The sequence below is a fragment of the Blastocystis hominis genome (genome assembly GCF_000151665.1).
Source record: "Blastocystis hominis, Singapore isolate B (sub-type 7) whole genome shotgun sequence assembly, scaffold_11".
Classification (NCBI taxonomy): domain Eukaryota; class Bigyra; order Opalinata; family Blastocystidae; genus Blastocystis; species Blastocystis hominis.
The window spans coordinates 479335-500649 of NW_013171818.1; the positions used below are offsets into that span (position 1 = coordinate 479335).

The following is a 21315-nucleotide window of genomic DNA, read 5'->3' on the forward strand; positions in this document are numbered from 1 at the left end:
GCGGGAATTACCTTCCGTGGGGAATTGGCTCCGACTGGTGGAGGAGTGGATCACCGCGGGAATCGTGAGCGGATGGGCGGTGAACCCGCTGGCTTGCAGCACGATTCCCGCGGGAGATTCGCTTTCGCGGGTGTTCTATGAGATGAATGAGGAGAATTCGATTCGAACAATGGGAGTTTCAAAATCAGGAAGCAAGGTGGCAAGGACCGAAACGGTCGCTTCGGGATCGATGACAATAATTTCGGGTAATTCAATGAATGAGGCAAAGGCGGGAGTTTCATTTTCGGAATAGAACACGGCGTGTTTTCTGTGTTCCAGTTTGGTGGCACACAAATTCACCTGGATTCGTTCTCTCCAAAGGTTTTGGATTTGAATCTGAACTGTGTTCCGAACCAGGCGAGACACAACGAACCCCGTGTTCAGAACCGAATTCCTCAGATGGGGCGTTTCATCGTCAATTCCCTCCAATTCGGACGAGAATTCGCAGATCGGCGACGACACGTTACTGCCAGAATTCGTCTCGATTTCCGACGTTTCCGACAGCCCCGTCTGCGAATTCTCTTCGAAGTGGGGTCCCAACAAGTCCTCCATCTTGGAATAGTGTTCCACCACCGTCAGAATGTTCAGCACCGGCGGGAAAACCGCGATTACCGGCTTGAACTGCAGCTGCACCTTGACGGGCGTTTTGACGACCGTCCGAATCACGTCCTGCTGAAACTGCCGCCTTGCGACATCGGCCACAAGCTGCAGTTTTCCCGCGAGGATGGTGGTGTCGAGCAATTCGGCCATTTGCTTGGCATCCAACGAATTGATGGTGATGACATGAAGTTTCAATTTGAACACAACGGACGTGGCGGGAGCCAGTTCGAAGGTGGTTTCATCCACGACAATGGAGAAAACGTTCGAATAATTCAATTGACAGAATGAAGGATTGATTCGAATTCGCTCTGTGCAGATGTTGCACAGTTGAAGAGAATAGATGAGATCGGCCTTCGATGGAAACTCCACCGAATTCCACAGGATTTCTGGCATTCCACGGTTCTCCATATCGCGAACCTCCAATGCGCTCGCATACACCATCGCAGAAACGCCCACGCGCATCACGTGCTGCGGAGTCCGCAGCGTGTTGAACTCGAGATTCCAAAAATTCTCCCCTTTTTTCCATTCCACTTTTTTCATGTCCAACTCCAATGTTAACGTCTCATAACAGTTCTCCGAAACCTCCACCACGGGAGTTTCACTGTTGAACGATTGGCGAATCAGCGGAACGCTCCCGCCAGACCGCGGAAACATGTACATTGCCGCGGGAATGAAGCCTATGGGCAGATGGGACAGGTCCATCTGAATTGGTGCGCACGAATAATTGTCGATGCGGATGTCCAACCGCGGTCTGCGACTACTATTGACAAAAATCGAGGGTATTTTGGGGGATTGACACGTGATTTCCACCTTCTCCAAATAGTATTTCCCCGTAACTCCCACGATTTGCTGGAAGTAGTTATCCCCGCGGGAATTGAAAAAGCAGATATCGCCAGAAAACATCAATTCCCCGCGGTACGTGTCGTCTGTCAAGTCGATGGCGCCGCTGATTGGCAGTTTTTGCCGCGGTTTTACCATGATTTCGATTTTGACGGATTGATTCGCGGGGATTTCGATGGGGTTTCCACTTTTTGAATACCCGAATTGTGTTTCGAACCACTTGGGAATTGCCGAGTTTTCGATGGAGAAACTGGGGAAAGTTTGGATGGAATAGGAATCAGGGTTTAAAGGATCGTAAGACAAAGAAGAAGTGGAAAAGTCGATACTGGAATTCAGTGTGTTTGTGTTTGTGTTCGTATTTGTGTTACTGTTTGTGTTCATCATTGTATTGTTCATGGTACTGCTCATGATAGTGTTACTGTTTCCACCATTACCACTTTTCGAAGTGGGACTTGCCGGAGTTCCGTTCGGAAAATTCGCAAATGTCCCGTTCAAGTTTCCACCGTTTCCACCATTGTTGGTGTTACTCTGTTTCCCCGAATGACTCACTTGAATCCAAATCGGCAGATCGGAGAACGGCACGACACACAATCGGTCGCTGCTTGTGTTCTGCATCCATAATAGTGTTCCAGTCGACGGCGAGCCGCTCGTCTGGTAGAAACTCCCGTCCGGCGTTTCCTTCGTGATCGAAACGGCTCCCAAATATACCGAGGACCCAATTGTGTTTAGGGTACTTATTGTTCCAGATGACCCAATTGTGCTAATCGCCCCATTATGGGTCATCAAGTTCGCTTTGTTTCCCCCGTTTGGAGGCATCGTAGAAATGGTAGAAATAGTAGAAATGGTAGAAATAGTAGAAACCGTGGAAACGGGGGAAGCGGTCAAAGCGGATTCATAGGAAGGATGGGATCCGGAATGAGGGAAAACGAGAAGGGAAGGATTGATGGTGAACAATAACACAGTAATGGCATGTGACACGTCCACTTCCTGATGACTCACACGAATCATAAAACTCCTGAACCCGGGCGTAACATTATTGAGAGTGAAGGAAATGTAGTGATATTTGGATTCGCCAATAATTCCCTCTTTTTTCGAAAAATGCACTTCGATCTCCGGAAACAACTCGTTTTCCACGGTGATTCGGTACGGGAGTTTCATTCCAGAATTCTCGTTTTGAATTTTGAACTCGAAGGATTGGTTGTGAAACGTGGAATCCGCGCACTGGAGTTTCATGACCGTTTCACTCAACGAAAACTTTGCGATCCCCATCGTCACCGAATAATCCAGCGAAAATCGGAACAAATTATGGAGCTCCTTCGATCCGTTCTTCCCCGCGGGACTCTCCTCATCTTCGGACGACGAGGGCGTTTCATTGGAGGTTTCGTCCTTGCCGAGAACCGCGGTTCCCACGATTTGGAGGCGGTTTTGTGTGTGTCGGAAGCTGGGCAAACGAAGGTCCGATTTCTGGAATAGCCAATTATCGTGGGTATAGCGGACATAGACGGTGACTTCGGACTGCTGCGGAATCACCGCGGTGTCCAGAAGCTTTCCGTCGCATGTCTGGAGGGCGATGTGGTTCTTTCCCTCCACATCGCGCAGCTGAATCGTGATGTCGATGTCGCGGAGGTTCCGCACGCGCAGCGGCGTCACCGAAAACCCGCCAATTTGGTCCCCCGCGAAGAACACCGGCTTCAGAACCAGTCCCGCGGGATTCCCTGAGTTGCGAGGGTCGATCTCGGGGAGTGTCAAAAAAAGGGGGTTCTTCACGGTCGCGGAAAAAAGGCAGGAAGCCTGGTTGCTGGGGTTCTCGGGAGAGAAAAACCCGATCGATTCCTGCACCGAATTATCGTCGTGTAACGCCCGCGCGGAGAGTTTCACCTCGACGGTGATGGCACGTGTCTCGAGGGGCTGCAGCGTGACGTCAATAGGCGAGTGATGGAGCAGGGAGGGCCGCGCGACGACATGCATTTTCTCGGTGGAGTGGTTCATGAGCGTGAGCTCGAGCGGCAGACAGCGTCCGAAGTTGAAGTTCTCCTCGAAGAAGTCGCTGGGACTCAGCGCCAGGTGCGACAGCACCGCGTGCAGCTGCACCGGCAGGCGGAACAGGCAGCAGCGCGACCGCTGCGGCAGCAGCGTGAGGAACCCCAGGGACGTCGGAGCGCCATAGGTCCCTAATTGCTTGTATTTGGGACCTGCCTTCCAGATCACGTGGATCACTTGGGAACCGCGGGGAGACAGGGAAACGCCGTGGAGAGCCGGTTTGTAGCGGGTTTTGAGGACCGAGTCCAGCATGAGATTGGCGTTGAGGAAGTCGTTTCGGAGGAGGAACCGAATCTCTCCGAATTCGGGACCAATATTGTACACATTGTCCCAAATAATATCCAGGGTTAGGGGCTCCGAGATTCGGTTTTCGACGGTGAAATCGGTCATGGACCCATTGATTTCGTTGTTGAGCTCCAATGTCCCAATTGTGGATTGCTGAATACTGTTCCAGTTCCGCAGCTGAATCAAAAACGGACAGAAATCGGGTCCTTTTAATAAGGGGGCATAATGCACGGGCATGTCCGGAATCATGACATTTCCAAAAAAATGGACGATTTGGGGCGATTTGGAGTTCATGTACACCATCTACTCGTTAATAATTCATTTTCTTTCCCAATAATAAAAAACCTACAATCGATCCACGCACTTGCAAATTCCCCACGATTTCTGCCATTCCAGGAATCGCCCGGACCATCACATTGATCGCCAGCGCGGCCGTTTGGTCCGCCTCCACCAGAATCGTCACCGCAGAGCAGGCATCCCCGCGGTCAAATCGCGCGGCAAGCGAAGTCGGCGGGTCGCTGCGGACCAAGTGTTCTTCTCGGAGTCGCTTTTCGATCTAGTTCGCATCGAATCCGTGCGGAATACGTTCGCCAATCGTTTTTCGAGGGCTTCCTGCGCGCGATGGCGGCCCTTCCGCTTGCACACGCGGATGTCGCGCTGCAGCTTTTCCCTCTATTGCTGGAATGTTTCATGTTCGGCCTACGCTGCTCTCTAAGTGTTCCCGTTCGTCGGGACGCAGCGCGCTGGAAGTCACGCGCGCGCGCCGAACCTCCACGCAGGCCTCGTAGCCCCTCGCGGGGATCGCGGGGATCGCAGAGGTTTCGGAGGAGGTGGTTTGTGTTCCGAATTGTGTTCCGAATTGTGTTCCGAGAGAGGAGTCTTTATGGAGAGATAAGGGTGTTTGATTCGTTGGTGATTGTGTTCCATTAATTTGTGTTCCACTCCCTGATGACTGTGTTCCACCCACCTATGTTTCATCGATTTGTGTTCCGCCTACCTGTGTTCCACTTCCTTGTGTTCCATTGATTTGTGTTCCACCCTCCTTCCTATCCATTGGACCCTCCTGGGAACACAGATCCCCCAGCAGCAACTCCACGTTCTGCGCGGAAATCGTATACGAGAGATCGCGCGCGGTGGGATTCAGCAGCTTAATGAAGCCTTGCCCCGCGGTACTGAGCGGGAAACTCCCCAGCGAAATGGGCTGCGGCGAGAGAATCTGGAAGTCGACCTCCCTGCAAATCGTGGCCTGCAGTTTGAACGTCAGCGCGCGCGTGTCGTTGAGCAGATTCCGCACCACGATCTTTCCCTAATCGTCAACCCATAGAAACGTGGAAACGGGGTAATTGCCGATGACGGAGGGCGTGAGCGCGATCTTCATGAGATTCCATCCATTGTGCGGGATGAGCAGTTCCTTCTCTGTATTGGTGCGGTCCATATTGTAATTGAACGACTGCGAGAACTGCACCGGCACGTCCACCTCGCTCTACGCCTCACCGCCGCGACTCGCCACGCACCGAGTTCCACAGCTTGATCGAGTACTCGTACCGCGTGTTCGTGAACAGCTTCCCGAAGTTCAGGCTCGTCTGCGCCGTCCGCAGTTCGCACCGCACGTTCTCCACACACACCTCCAGCTTCACCCAGAACGCGTCGTTCCCCGTCATTACCACCGGAATCGCCGGCGACTCCGCCGACACCACGCTCACGCCCGTCGACAGCGTCGGAAGGAACACAGAATCCCCGCGGGAGCCAGAGGCGGAGCGGGATTCCGCGGGAAACGGGTCGAAATTCGGGAACTCGTCCCGCTCGTTGAGGTCGTCGAGGTCGTCGAATTCTCCGGGTTTCCCCGCGGGTTCCACGTGGAAGTTCGATCGAAGCGTCTGGATTCGGTGCGAATTCGAAATCGAATTCGATTTCGAACTCAAATTTGAGATCGAATTGTGTTCCAAATTGTGTTCCAAATTGTATTCCGAATTGTGTTCCCGCTCGGAGTGGACCGGGAGGTTGAAAGGCGTGAAGATGCCAGAATCGAAGACATTCCCGCGGTCAGCGTGTTCCGCGGGGGAGAAGGGAATGTGGCGGCAGGCGATCTGCACCGGCTCCAATTCCCCGGGCGTTTCCTCGACGCAATGATAACAAAAATAGACGAGAACCGACTGGTTCTTCTGGATCAAAATCGGGCCGTTTTTTGGAATCTGAAACCGCTTGAGGCGTTTCAAAATGGAACGTCGAATCGAAGCCTGGTACATGAACGTCCCCTCCATCTACGCTGCCATTCCCGCGGGAAACCTACCTGCAGGTTCATCCACCGAATCACTTCCGCGGGATTTTCCCAGTCGATCTCCACGAACCGCTGTTTCTCCGCGGGAATCCCGGGCGTTTCTTCGTTCTGCACGATTTCGATCTGCGACTGCGAGCGATTGCGGAAGTGACTTTTCTCCTCCGCCTCCGAATTCTGACGCACGTGACTCCCCTCCAGCGCTTCGCTTCCCGCCAAAACCTCGATTTCCCCGTCGCTCCACTCCATCCGGTACTTCGCGGTCTCTCCCCGCGGGGAGGCGGCGGGGTCAATTTCCGCGGGAGGAAGGTGAAAATCGCGGGAACTGTCCAGATTCAAATTGTTGATCCACTTCTGCTTTTCGTCTTCGATTCCCGCGGGATTGCGGCGAAGTCGCTGCATAGGAAGGAACACAAATCGGTACCGCGGGTTTTGTTTCCGCGGGGATGTAATAGGCGGTGATTTCCGCGGGGAGCGTGAAGAAAAGATTGAGCGGAAAGGCCTTTTGGTTCAGAATCCGGACACATCGTAACATATGGGCCCCAAATACCACCTTCCCAAAATCGAGCCGATTTTTTATGGAATTCCCCGCCTCGGCACACGGATCGGAAACACAAATCGCGTTATGGAGGGAAGTGTCCGGCTGCAAAATATCGGCCAGAATCTTGGCATGACCGAAATCGAGGCTATTTTCTACCTTGCATTGCAGACACTGCGGCGGCGCCGCGGCGATGTTAAAGATCTCCACGTAGTTGTGATACTCGCTGTGCGTCGTGCGCACCGTGTACGTCACGGGGATCGAAATCGCCCCGTTTTCTGGAATCACGATCGAGTACGCGATGTCCGCGATCGGATGCGCGATCTGCGTCTGCAGCCGCGCCAATTCTTCCGACGCCAGCGACTCCAGCGTCGGATACGCGAAGCTCAGCGACGATGCCGAGCACGCGATTACCGCGGGACACGCCAAAGGCGACTGAGGGTCAGTAAAAAAAAAAACCGCGATTATCCTACTTCGTTCGTGATCACCATGTCGTGCGTGAAACTCCCGCCCGGAACACAATTCTGGTAGTGAATCGCGGGAGTGACGGCGAGTCGGCTCTGGCAGGTCTGCGCTCTGCAGAAAAGCCCGATTTCCCCGTAATCGCGCTTGGACCGAATCTCAAAAAGCAAGTAAAATGATTGGCTGCGTAGCTCCAGACTCGATTCCCCGCGGTTCCGTTTCTTCGGCGTGTAATCCAAGTAAATTCGGAACGAAGAATGCGCGCGCACCGATACGGTTTCCACGTTTCTCTCTTCCCACTGCGTCAGCCCGCTGTCCCTTACCACAATTCCACGATTCTACATTTCCGTGGAGAAACTGTCCGGCGTCAACGCTGATTGGCTCTCGTCGAGTTCCGCGGGAATCCGCGATTGGTTCGCCACGAACGCGATCTACCCATCATCTCGCCATTCCCGCGGAAACCTCCTCGGTGCGGTCGGAGGTCATGCGGACCGCCAAATCGAATTCGGAATCGTTCGTTAAAAATAACTCCCGCCTGGATGAAACGCCCTCGAAGCAGCCGCCAAAATCGACGATCGCGTCGTCGCCGGTGAGCGGCCGGCCCTGTGCGAGCGATAAAAACACGTCGTTTTGCTTAATGGCTTTGGTTGTGAGCTAAACAGACACAGAGCAGGGATGATGATTACGGTAATGATGGACAACTCCGTGCTGTCTGTGAGGTCCGTTTCGTTCTGCAAGCGCAGAGGAATCGTGTGGTAGCCGGTCTGCAGCGGCTGCACGCGCAACAGCATCGAAATCGACTCGTTTTCTGCCAAAATCGTGGGTTTTTGCATCAATCTATCTCAGATTCCGCCGTGACCACGCGGTACTTGGGCGTTTCGTCGGTGGGAATAAAGATGGAGCAGATGTAGGAAGAGGAGGGAACGGTTTGGAGGGAAAAAGCGACGGGGAAATGCGAGGGGTTGGTGATGGTGATGGTGCGCTCATACAAGATTCCGACGTGAAGATCGTTCATGAAACACTCCGATTGTGAGGCGATCACGTGGGTCTCGCAGGTGCGGAAGAGAAGGGGAAGGTGTTCTGTGGTGGTTTGGGAGGAAGCGGAGGAAGAGTAGCAGCGAAGATGAAGATCGCCGCGCGCGGAGAAGGGCTGCGAGGATTTGTCTGGAACAGGAGCAGCAAGAGCAGGAGGAACAGGAGCAGAATGCTGGTTTTGTAAATCAATGACTTAAATAAAATACGGTGGATTCCAAGATTTCCTTGGTTACGATGAGAAAGAGAAGGAATCGACGTGACTCGCCCTTCTTTAATTCTGCTTTACTTGTCTTGTAGATACTAGAATATAATTCATTTGGACGTTGGGCATAGCGGTAGACTGGATTCTCAGCGAAGCTGTCTTTTCGTTATCCACACATACAATCCAATGAGTACATTGCAGATATTCCATATTCGGATTGTTCTTCTCAATTTCCAGCTCCACGCCGGAAAATGCAGAAGAAAACGAAAACTCCACATAGATTGTCGTATCGGTTGTATTTTCAATTGTTATATCTCTTGCAACAGGCCTACACGCAAAAGGATCCATTCAATCCTTACACGCCGTTACAATAAATATTACCGAAATCCAGTGATTCTATTCCGCCAGAAATACGAATCATGGATTCTCGTTCAATCGTAAGAATGGGATTATAAAAGTGCTTCTATTTATTAAAAAAAATACAATCGTTAAAAAGTGTTTGATTGTTTCTATCACTAGTGACAAAACAAACGATGGAATGAGATAGAAAGAAATAGATTGGAATTGAATAGATTTGAAAGTTCTTTTATATATATATATTTTACAACGCTTTTCGCCTTTTGGAAATCCACTTTTTCGTACGATTCTTCACAAACGATCGTATCGTATTATTTCTAAAAGATAATACAGAATGAATCATATGCCAAACGAAGTGCTGGCGGAGCTGCGTGCTCTCCCAGGTAATAATGTACGCTCGAAGAATCTGTGTGAATTAGGTGTGTGTAGATTGCGGCGCTTCCCGCCCTCAGTGGGCTTCTGTGTCTTACGGCACGTTTATCTGCTTGGAGTGTTCCGGAAAACACAGAGGACTCGGAGTTTGATCATCCAAGGTTTCTCACGCACAGGTCCACCTGAGCTTTGTACGCTCCGTCCAGATGGATTCCTGGACGGAAGACGAGATCAAAGCTATGCAGGTTGGTGGAAATCAATCCTTGCGCAGCTTCTTTGAGGAGCACGGAATTTCGAACGATGCAACAATCCGTGAGAAGTACTCCAGCCCCGCAGCCGCGCTCTACCGTGAAATGTACCTTCTGGCGTGTTCCACTTCTTATTCCCAGCATCAAAGCGAAGATCCGAGGCGAAGAACCTCCGACCGAGCTCCCTGCAGACTATGCCGTCTCATCCGAAGAAACCCCGCAAGATCGCCTTCGTTCCAAATTCGGCGAAGAAGGTTTGGGGAGCCAAGTAAGTTTCCACGCGTTTTCTCATCACTTCAGGGCTTCGGTTCGACCCCTGTAACCGCTTCGAACGATTCGAACGCTCCGAATTCTTCGAATTCTTCGAACTTCGATTTCGGTTTGCCCGAAAACGTCTCCAAAGCGCTCGGCGAGTATCGTAGAAACGTGGAACCTGACGGTCAGGTTCGGGGAGTCGCTGAGCTCAGTGGGGAATAGTGTTCTGCAGACGTGGCGGGAAACGGGAATCCAGGAAAAACTGGAGAGCGGCGTTTCGGCGGTGAAGACGAAGCTGACGGACCCGGAGCTGCAGAAAGAAGTGAAGCAGAAGGCGCAGGAAGGATGGAGCTGGCTGGCGGGAACGGCGACGACGTGGTGGAACGCGGCGGTGAACACGGCGAGCTCGATTGCGAACGAGTTGGGAGAGATGGTGGATATGGGAGGAGAAGGGGGAGAAGAGAAGAAAGAAGGGGAAGGGGAAGCGAAGTGAGGAAGAATGAGTGATTTAGGTGATGGAGTGTTTGTTGGAAACATACGAGGGTGAGAGAAGGGATTGGAGGGTAAATGTTGGTTTGAATGAGAATCGAGGAGGAAATGGGAGAGATTAAAAAAAAACTGACACATTCCTGTTCAATGAGTTTCCGATATTTTGTTTGTTTATGTATATTACTGCATCTTGTATGTGGACAGAATCAAGAGTAGGCAACTTTCCGTGTTAAGTAAATTAGGGAACAAGTACAATGTAATCCGATTGGAACGTGTATGCAGTGTAAAGAACACCATCTTGTGTGATAACAAAGGACGGATTATGTCTAGACCCATAAAGAATGCTCGGAGACTGGATGGGTGCAGGAAAATTTATGTGTTACAACGTACATATTGTATTTTTATTTCTAGCGTAGTGTGAATGGCAAAGAGACAAGTCGTGAGATTCATGTTGCTTATTGACGATGTAAATCAATTGCAGACATTTGCGTGTGCGGAACCTCTGGATGCGAGCGGGATTGAGATGAGTCATCTGAAAGCTTTGGTATTTCATTCTACTTTGTCACGTATCTAACACGTAGGCTCTCTTTTTTTGCTTAACCGGATTGTCCACTTTTTTGATGTTACTACGTCGTCGAAGCTATTTTTATAAGCGTTCTTTTCGGCATACATTTGGTCCGAAGCTATAATTTATGATATTTGTGACACATTGTTTTTTTGTTCAAAACATCCTGACTAGCTGGTTTTCATGTAGCTTTCCTTCTCTCACCACTGGCTGACTTGTAGGAACCAGAGCTTCAGCTATCCTGGTGAACTCACTACGGGGCAAGTCAATGCTCGGCAAGCAGCACAAAACACGAGTATGATTCAGTCGAACGCCGTTTCCTTTCCTGGAATGACTCCGTTCCATTCAAACCAGAATTCGTATATTATCTCTCAAGACTTAGCTCAGCTACAAACAATCGGTCCTTTAGAAAGCGGAATGCCGCTGTATCAAGGAATTGTGAATCCTCAACAGAATGCTCAGGATTACTTAATTCACCGCCCTCCCCAAAGACCGTGCAAGCGGCCTCGCCGTTACCCTTGTCAATATATAGGATGTGATCGAAGTTTTGATTCGCAGTGGGCATTGGAGCGGTAGGGATGCATTTGTTGGGATGAATGGCTAGACATATTCGCATTCACACAGGAGAGAAGCCATTCTGTTGCTCCTATCCGGATTGTGGTAAAAGCTTTACGGATAAATGCGCTCTGAAGCGCCACGAACTCACGCACAACCCCGAAAAGCCCTTCAAATGCAGCTTTCCGAACTGCAATAAATGTTTTAAGACGAAAAATTATTTGGGTAGAATTTCCCTCCAAACCGATGAAACGCAGAAATTCACCGTCGTCTGCACACCGAAGAAGACCCTTACAAATGCCACTTCAAAGGCTGTGATCGTTCGTTCTCTTCTCCCAAGAGTCTGAAGCGACACGAAAAATTATGGCATAACACGGGCGGAACGGAGTCGGCCATCGAACACGAACTTCGCGAGAAGATTATTCGCGCACAGAATCGCTATCGAGTAATCCGCAACACGACAATTTTGATGTTGTGTAGGTGAAGGCGGCCAAGCTCGACTTGCAGCTGAAGCGAGCGATGGCAATCAACAAGGCGCTGAAGAAGGAGAAAGCGGAGCTGCACAAGTTCGGGCAGTCGCAGGAGCTTCGAAAGAAGGAGCTGGATGCGAGCGGCGAGCTGAAGATCGCGAAGGAATCGCCGGAGAATTTGTTTTTGCAGCCGCTGCAGACGGAGTTGGGGATGCAGCAGGGATTGGAGGCGGGCGAGGGGAGCCATAAAGCGCAGAATTCGATCGCGATTCCGGCGATTCATTCGCTGGAGGGGAATTCGAATGCGATGGAGTATACTGTGAGTACGATGATGCGGGATCCGATCACAGAGATTGCGTTGTAAGCTGTTTGCGTGTTGTTTGTTTGTTATTATATATATATATATATATATATATATGTGTGTGTATGTGTGTGTGTATGTGCTCAGAGAGAGAAGAAAGGGGATTGGGAAAAAATAAAAAGGTGTGGGAAATGCTAATAGATTCATTCAATGATATTTATAACTGATAATGGAGTGAGTAGATTGAATGGTTTAGTTTAAAACAACAATGGATGATTTCCTGTGTGGAGTGGAATGGAGTGGAGTGGAGAAGAATAGAAAGAAATATTGGAGTAAAAGAACAGCATCGAGACTTCTCAGCGAGTCACCCACACTGGTACTAACTCGACTCGTGATGACTTAGCTTCCTAGATCGGACGGGTTAGGGCGCTTTCCATCAGATATGGCCGTTCTCATTTTATTTCTATTCACTAACCTATTTATATATCACATTCTTATCATCACTCATTCACTCACATATTTTGAGTTACATTTCTGATTCTTCATCAACTGCAATCGAGAACAAACGATTCCAGTGTTGTGTTTTCAAACAAAAATGCTATCATATCACACATACATATTTTACTTCTTCAAATTCACCAAGAACTTCGAGATTCCTGCATTGTTAGGAACGAAAGTTTTATCACCTTCGTGCCAGTTCGCAGGACAAACTTCTCCGTGTTCATCACTGAACTGAAGTCCCTTGATCACACGGATCGTTTCGTCCACACTACGACCAACTCCATTATCATTTATATAAATATGACGGATTTTCTGATTCGGATCGATCAAGAACAATCCTCGGAAAGCTTGAGCATAATCCAAACCCGATTTATCTTCATTGTATACTCCATAGTTCTTCATCGTCTCACGAGTCACATCCGAAAGCAACGGAATATTGATAAGACCACCCAGTCCACCCTCAGAACGGGATGCCTTCAACCAACTCAAATGAGTATAAGGAGAATCTCCAGAAATTCCAAGCACTACAGTGTTCACTGCAGCCAACTTGTCCGTAGCATCATTATAAGCGAATATTTCGGTGGGACAAACGAAAGTCCAATCCATGGGGTAGAACAACAGAATTACCCACTTTCCCTTGTAGTTATCAAGCGAAATATTAGAAATTGTTTCAGTTCCTTGAGCTCCATTCAAACAAAAGTTGGGAGCAGTTTGACGAATCGTGACGGGCATTTCTTAACTTGTATAAATATAGATAAATAAATAAATAAATAATTAATGAATATTAATGTAGATAGATAGCTCATTTTTGTACAAAGAAAAGGTTGGGAACAAATGAATGAAACTCCCTTCTTTTCTCAAGGATTCTGAATATACAACAATCGAACAGTTTATGAATGACTATGTTGAAAACCGAAAATAGAATGAATAGTAGAATAGATTAGCAACACAGAATTGGATACTTGTGGATGAATATAAGTGGAGAATACATTAAGTTGTTCTGTTGTTTTAATTGAAGTATTGATATAATAAAGAAACGATTACCAAATTGTGTTGACGTCTTTTCTGAGGTTGAGGTAATTCTTATTGCAACTTATCATTTCCAAGTAATATAGAAGAAAACAAAATACATCTGTTCAAATTCTCACAATCACAGTGACTTATTAATGCAAATCAACACTAAGCATTTCCATACAAAACTAAATACGAGGGAATGTCATTCTTTTGAAATTTCATTCTCTCCTTATGTATAAACCACACATTTCAAAAAATGTGATTCTAAAGAACAAAGTTAAAATTGAAATAGCCTATATACACTGACTTGATAGAAAGGCATATCATAATGCAAAAATGTAAATTCGAAAAATGGGGACACAAATGGGGAACAATTACAGACAACAAAGATTCCAGAGAAATGTATTATCATTAGAAGGTTACATACTACGTGGAAAGCTCAAGAAAATGATACTGAATGCCTGCAACGTAGTTTGCAATGTTTACAAGGCAAGCACTATGATGAATACACTAGAAAGAAAGAAAACACAGTATGCCTATTCCGAAATGGAGTTCATAACATATAGTTTGAAATAGAAGATGATAAAGCTAAAATCGGCGGAATTACTTGATTTGAATCTAGTGTTGTTGTTTTTTTACAGTAGATTGATGATAATTTGGATTAACGCAATTTCAATCATACGGATAACCATGATGTATAAGAGAACGTGAAGAAAAGAACCAAAAATGACGATAAAACGGGTGCCATGCTGCTCGAAGGGATCTGGAAGGAAAACAAGCTGGTGGAGATCATCCGCAAGATCGAAGGAGCCATTATGATCGAGTTCAAGCGAAACGGTAACAATACCATCGCTTCGAATCGAATTCCCCTCTATGTGGGTGAATTCGTGTATGATGAATCGAAAGAATCGTTTCTTCGAAATGGTCGAGGATACTGGATCGATGAAGAAACTCGGATTGCTACTCGCGAAGTGGAATGGAAAGATGGAGTGGAAGTGAGTGGAAGAGATCTCTATGATGGATGGCATATTCATTCATTCATTCACTCAATATTACTTGTTTATTTTATACTATTGCTATGTTAATCACATTACATTTCACATTGTTTTGTTGATCAAATAGAAAGCAAGGTTTTCATTCATAGGATTCATGGATTCCATCCATCATATTATTCAATCGATTGTCTTGTTTAATGATACTATGATTCCTATTCACCATTTCAATCTATGAACCACATTCCTTTCTCTGCAATATCATTCTTTGTATTCAATATGGATAATCATTGTGACAGAAGAGAATCGAAGTATCAACAGAGAATCAATACAATAAACCACTTGTCAAATAGAAATGATGGATTTTGCATTCTACATACTACTGCCATACTCTCTATTACGAATCAAACCATTCCAACAGTATTTACTATTGTGAGTTCGATTGTTGCTAAACAAGATCAACTACCACATAATTGATATATTTTGAAGAACATATATCCATTATAGACTTAATAGAACAGTCATTCTGACATGAGAGAGTAAAGGTGATCAAAATGCGTAATATTATACAATTATAGCTATAAGTATCTGAAAATAACACAAAAATACATGAATAGATGGGAATGCACCGAAATAAAGAATAATAGGAATGGGTGGAGAAAATGAGATTTTATTATATCTATTCTCGTGTGTAACACACCAGTATATCAAAGCCATACACAATAATCCATGACGTGTGTTCTATCGAGAAATAAGGAAACAGATCTTTTCAAAAGATATGTTTTCGTAAGCTTTTTTTTATTTTGATGCAAAGCATTGTTGATTTTGTCAACTCTACTATTAGTAACTATCATATTGATAGTTCCACCATTCAAAATGTGCAAATAATACTGGGTAAAGAAATGAAACCAAATGGCTGGATTTCACTCATTTTGAGTAATAGAGAATGTGTAGTATTGCTCTTCAATAGTGGAGTATTCATGAATCAAGGATTTGTGCTCAATGAGCAGAAAGTGTTGAAAGTGTTTGAAAATCATCAAATTGGTGCTATTTCATATAATGAAGAATTCTTGGTAGAAGGAATCGTGGATTTGGATCATGGGACTCGATTTGAAGGATTGGTATTGACAAATAAAGAAGGTAGAATAGGAATTCCATTTGGATATGGTGAAATGTATGATGATGATGGATTCTTGGTGTACAAGGGCATAATGATCAATTGGAAACGATTTGGATATGGAACGAGTTATCATAATAATGGATGTATTGAATATGAAGGATATTGGTGTGATGATAATCGATTTGGAAGAGGAAAAGTGTATAATCGCAAAGAAATGATGATAAAACATTGTAATTGGTGTTATGGAAATGAAAGTGATTTTGATACTATATTTTACAAGGGAAATAGAAGTAAACCACTAAATATCGGAGTCAAACATTTGATACTAATTAACAATTGCATATTAGTTGATTGGGATATTTCATTGTTGTATAATTTGGAATCAATCGAAATCGGTGATGATTGTTTTGGATCAGTGAAAACATTTCAAATCGATGGATTGAATCGATTGGAAACTATCAATATCGGAAGCAATTCATTTACGGAAGTGAAATCAGATGATTTTGATTTTGATTTTGATGATGATGATTTTGATGATGATATTAATGATGATGATTATGATGAATATGATGAATATAATGATAATATATATGATATATCAAAATCATTCCACATATTGAATTGTGAATCATTGGAATCCATTCAAATTGGTGAATATAGTTTCAGTGATTTTGCTGGAGACTTTGAATTGAAGAATCTACCACAATTACAATCCATTCAAATTGGACCAATTGGAAGTTATTCATACAATTTCTTCAGTAGTTCGTTTGTGATTCGAGGTATTGATATGATATTGAATATTTGAATGATGCATAGATCTTCCAAATCTACAATCCATTACATTAGGATATTATGCATTCCGTGAATCCTTATCGACAATAATTGAAAGTATTGAATGAATTCGAATGAAATGATTGATGTAGATCTTCCATCATTACAATCCATTCAACTTGGTTATGGTGCACTTGAAGGTAGTGTCAGTGATTCAAGTTCATTGATAATGCGAAGTAATAATGAATTGATTGGTTATGATTTGCTTTGTAGATCTTCCAAATCTAACATCATTCACTTCTGTACAATGGAGTTTCCTTTATCCTCGTGTAGTGACATTGGCAAGTATTTCTGAATATTGAATATGGATAGTATTTAGATATTCCAAATCTTCGAAATGTCAACCTACCTAATTCATTCAAGAGAGTTCAAGCACAATTAATTTCGAGTATAGTTTGATTGATTTGATTTGATTCATAGATGTTTCTTCCATTCTCGCTGATCTTGTCCAGATCCATGAATAAATCTATAATTTTGATTTGATTTTATTTGTTCAGTGATTCGTCATTGTTTAGGATTATTTCGATTGATTGAATGCTTGTTTGTTTCAAACCGATTCTTGATCACAATTCATGATTCTATAATTATCAAGATATCAATCCTGCCTAATTATTATGATGTTCTTCTTTACCATTTTAACAATGATACTGAATTATGATTGTTGTTTCTATCAATCAATCATTGTTTTCGATCATTATCATCATTATTATCATTATAATTATTACCAATGAGCCAATGATCACATATTGAACATTCACAAATGATGAATCCAATCTACCAATAATAATAATAATAATAAAAATAATATACAAATGATGGTTTGAATAGGTTTGAACTAGGATTTGTTCAATATTGATAGGAAACTGCTTGCTTCGAATAATCATCATCATAATCATGATCATCATGAATAATAAGATTGGATTTGATAGTGACACAATGGAATGGTTGGAATCGATTGATATTGGATGATTATTCACATTTGTGAATCCATTGTTAAATCGGTAGATAATACAATACAATACAATACAATAGAATGATTGATATTGAATTAGGATATTGATTTTGACTTATTGAATAGGAATAGATCACTGTATACATAGAATAGAATAGAATAAAACATTGGAGTAAAAGAACAGCATCGAGACTTCTCAGCGAGTCACCCACACTGGTACTAACTCGACTCGTGATGACTTAGCTTCCTAGATCGGACGGGTTAGGGCGCTTTCCATCAGATATGGCCGTTCTCATTTCACTTCTACTCAATAACCTAATTATATATCACATTTTTATCAAGTAATCTCATATTTCCACTTTCAACTCGCTTGTTCGCACCACTGGACGAATCAAACATTCAAGAACTTAATCAAATAAACAGACAAAAGCATGCTTTGAAGTTCCTCAAATCGATTGTTTACAAAGGTTTCTTGCTGAACTTCCGTGCAAATCGGTGTTGATTCCGAATGAGAAGGAATCGGAGAGTCGTGAACGTGCTTTCCTAATAGAAGTCGAATCTTTCTCGATCGCTGCTTCTTTCTTCGTTTCGCGTTCACAAGCGAAGGAACAGGAACAGGCCTTCGCAATAGCGAAACGATCCCAGAGAATCCCATTGCATTAGCCATTACAGCGGATGCTTGGGAAACATGTTGTGTGGCTTGAGAGAGTAAATCTGCGATTAAATGCATCCGCAAAGACGAGAAGATCTGCTTGATGGAGCAAATCCGATCGTGTAATGTGACTGGATGCAATCGAAATGGAATCAATGCGTAATTCACATCAACAGTAGAGGAGAACAATTCACAATAAACGTGGATCGCATTGACTCGCAAATATCGCAAATTGATCGCTTGCGAGAAATACGACGGCTTTGGATGTTTCGAAATCGAGGCATCCTCAAAGAATGAAGCTATTGATTTGAGTGCCGGAATAGAAAAATGCAGTTGGAGGGGAGAAATACTCACAACGACCGAGGAAACACGCGGCAGTTGACTGAGTTCGATATTCAATGTGACATGAAGAAAAGGAGACAAAGGCTCGGGTCCTTGTGTGGGTAGTTCCAGTACTGTGGAATTGGATTCAGATTTGCTGTGGTTGGTTTCTTCATTGGGCAAAAAGAATCGTTTCACTTTCAATGGACGATCCAATGTGGGGTGATTGAAATAGAGATTCGTGGAATCAATCAAAAAAGTGGAATGGATTAACGAATTATTCTCCACCAGCAACTCACATTCAAGTTGCGTAAAGTTGAGTTTCGATATGATATCGTTCTCCACATTCAGCTGAATGTCAATCGACTCAATGTTCATGTTCACCTTTTCTGGAAGCTTCATTTGCTGAAGTTCCAGCGATTTGCACATCGCATTCAACACTTCAAGCAGTTCATCTGCATCCTTGTATTGCTGATTCCATTTTCTTTGTAACCATTGATTTCTTGTGTCCAAGAGTTGCTCTTTCCCCACTTTTCGAGGAATCGCTATGAAATGGCCACGATTTGGAGTGCTCATTTCGTTCAATAAACCCAGAATCATCGACATCTCCGACAGACTAATTGTGCTTTCGATTTGTGGAATTCGAAGAGAAAGATACGATCGCATGTATTCAACGGATGGAGAAGGAATGGATAATATGCAGGCAGAGTTGAGATTAGAAAAAGTGTCCATCGAAAATGGGGATTTGCTGGATTTTACCGAAATGTCGCAATTGTGCCAAGAAAGAGTCGTAGAAGACAATGAAAAATCGGATATTTGACAGATTAGTCCTATTTGGTGAACGAGCTGCGGATCTGGATGGAGCGAAACATACATGACATTTACAATTTTGACATGAATCAAAAAGGAATCCAAGGGTTGGGATGGCTGTTCAGATGGATTCAATAATCGATTGATTCGAGGTTCGGTGATGAAATGAACGATCCAAGGCTGCAAATCGGATTGCAAATCAATCAAACTTTGAACGAGTCCAGCAGATATTCCAGCCTGGATCTTGTCTATTTCAAATATCGAAGAAACTCCATGAACGCGTTTCACTAAAGCCAACGTTCTGGGTTTGTTGTTGGGATAGGAAACATTCAGTTGAAGCTGTTTTAGGGAATAGATCTTGTTCGATTCTATGGCTCCTTCTGAGGCGATCAGTTGGATAATCAATGGATTGGATTGAAGTGTGAAATCCAAAGAAGCAAATTGAATCAAGAAGTCCAAATGGAATGGAACGGAGGGATAATAGGGAATCGGATGTAGATAGGAATAGATGGATGGTAGAATGTTGATTTTGACCGTGAGAGATGGGGACACGAGAAGATTGGAGTTCGCATATGTCACTTTTCCATGTTGAAGATAAGCCAGGAAGAGCAGTGTACTTTCTTGCTGCACAGAAACACCAATGCGATCAAATGAAATTGTCAAAGAAGAAGAAGAAGAAGAAGAAGATGATGATGATGATGATGATGTTGTTGTATAGTGAATGACAGAATGACTGGATCGAATTCGGATGGGTGATATAATCGGATTGTAAATACTGACATTAACAACCTCAATTTGGAATTGAGCAGTGATTGGTTGCTTTGGTTGAGATTGAGTCAACTTCACTGAGCATTTGGGGAACAAATCAGACACCAATTGGAGTTTCATTTGTTTGGGGCAACCACGAATCGATTCCACGTTTCCACGAATATCAGTTGAACTTGAGGATGATTGGATCTGAAGTTTTGTTCCCCGGATTTGGAGAGACGGATAAATATCATCCAGAAATAAGAATTGGATTACATTCGATGATACAACCGAAGAAGACTCGAAGCTTTTAACGGTGACTTCAGTAGATTGTGCTTGGATGAGTGGATGGTACGATTGCTTCAACCAGCGATTTAAGTTGTCTTCCTTCCATTCAAGGATTCTCCCCAGTTTGCTCAACAAAATACGTTCGAGCGGAGAAATAGCAACCAAAAATTGCACGGCGAGCGCTGTCATTGTTAGCACGATCTCTTCTGATGGATCTGGAGATTGCCAATAGAAGAAATTGTAGAATCGAGAAAAAGAGGGTCTGTAATAGCCAGTACTCTTCTGCAATAGCCGTGTACAGGTTTCAATACGATGAATCATATCTTCAATCGCTGAAGTCGGGGACATTACATAGATTCGAGGCTTCTCAACGAAAACTTGAGTTTGCACATGATCTACACATTTAATTCCTTCCATCCCAACACTCACATTCCAGTTTCTCTCCGCAGTATTCAAATCGCTGAAGCAATTCTCCTGTTGTTACTCCCCAAATAGCTTTTGATTCCTTCATTTCTCCCTCGAATTCATTAAGAAGTGAATCGCAAATCAATCGTTTGCACAGAGTAATGCCTTGAACATCGATCACAGCATTGTTTTCCATCCGAAACGAAACCTTATTGAAATAGAATTCGATCGAAGGCATGTGATTCCCTCCCCATTCGCTCACTTGAATCGACCAATGATCTTCTTCACTGCGCATTTCCAGCCCTTCACATCGAATTCGATCCACTTGATTGCCATCTGTTGCAGGGGTTAATCTCCATTCATTCAAAAGCTTCTCTTTTTCTCTACGGTTCGAATAATCGCGATTTCGCAAACTTGGCTGTGAAGCTTGGCTGAATTTCTTCCATGAACAATCCAAATAAAATCGATTTCGATCCCTGCAAAACGAATCGTTGCGTTTTCCGATTGAACACTGGCAGAATTCCTCCACAATATCGTACATCGCACACCAAACTGAAAAAGTAACTTCCTGTGCGATTCGAAAGATGGTGGCAAACTTGGACATTGAAAAAGAAAGAGAAACTCCAGAAAAGAAAATGTCCAAAAATGAAACGTGATGGTGAGTGAATCCAGTGAGAACAGATGCACGAATCATCGCTATTTCACCTTCATCCTGATCCGATATTGAAGTGTTCATCATCCGAATAACCCATTC

General features: G+C 44.6%; 4 protein-coding genes; 3 read left to right on the forward strand and 1 right to left on the reverse strand.

Moving 5' to 3' along the window:
* Window positions 1–9016: 9016 nt before the first annotated feature.
* On the forward strand, window positions 9017–10065 carry GSBLH_T00001527001 (uncharacterized protein; the record flags this gene model as incomplete). XM_013039946.1 has 3 exons in its annotated part: window positions 9017–9064; window positions 9093–9191; window positions 9222–10065. 3 exons carry the CDS (start codon window positions 9017–9019, stop codon window positions 9768–9770), a joined length of 696 nt encoding a protein of 231 aa, XP_012895400.1. The 3' UTR covers window positions 9771–10065.
* An 867-nt stretch (window positions 10066–10932) lies between these two features.
* Window positions 10933–11991, forward strand: GSBLH_T00001528001 (uncharacterized protein; the record flags this gene model as incomplete). The annotated part of the gene is made up of 4 exons (XM_013039947.1): window positions 10933–11174; window positions 11207–11382; window positions 11415–11602; window positions 11638–11991. The coding sequence occupies 4 exons, from the start codon at window positions 10933–10935 to the stop codon at window positions 11989–11991; spliced, it is 960 nt and encodes a 319-aa protein (XP_012895401.1).
* A 533-nt stretch (window positions 11992–12524) lies between these two features.
* Window positions 12525–13161, reverse strand: GSBLH_T00001529001 (uncharacterized protein; the record flags this gene model as incomplete). XM_013039948.1 has 1 exon in its annotated part: window positions 12525–13161. One exon carries the CDS (start codon window positions 13159–13161, stop codon window positions 12550–12552), a length of 612 nt encoding a protein of 203 aa, XP_012895402.1. The 3' UTR covers window positions 12525–12549.
* A 1097-nt stretch (window positions 13162–14258) lies between these two features.
* GSBLH_T00001530001 (uncharacterized protein) lies at window positions 14259–14528 on the forward strand (the record flags this gene model as incomplete). Its single annotated transcript, XM_013039949.1, has 1 exon — window positions 14259–14528. One exon carries the CDS (start codon window positions 14259–14261, stop codon window positions 14526–14528), a length of 270 nt encoding a protein of 89 aa, XP_012895403.1.
* Window positions 14529–21315: the final 6787 nt, after the last annotated feature.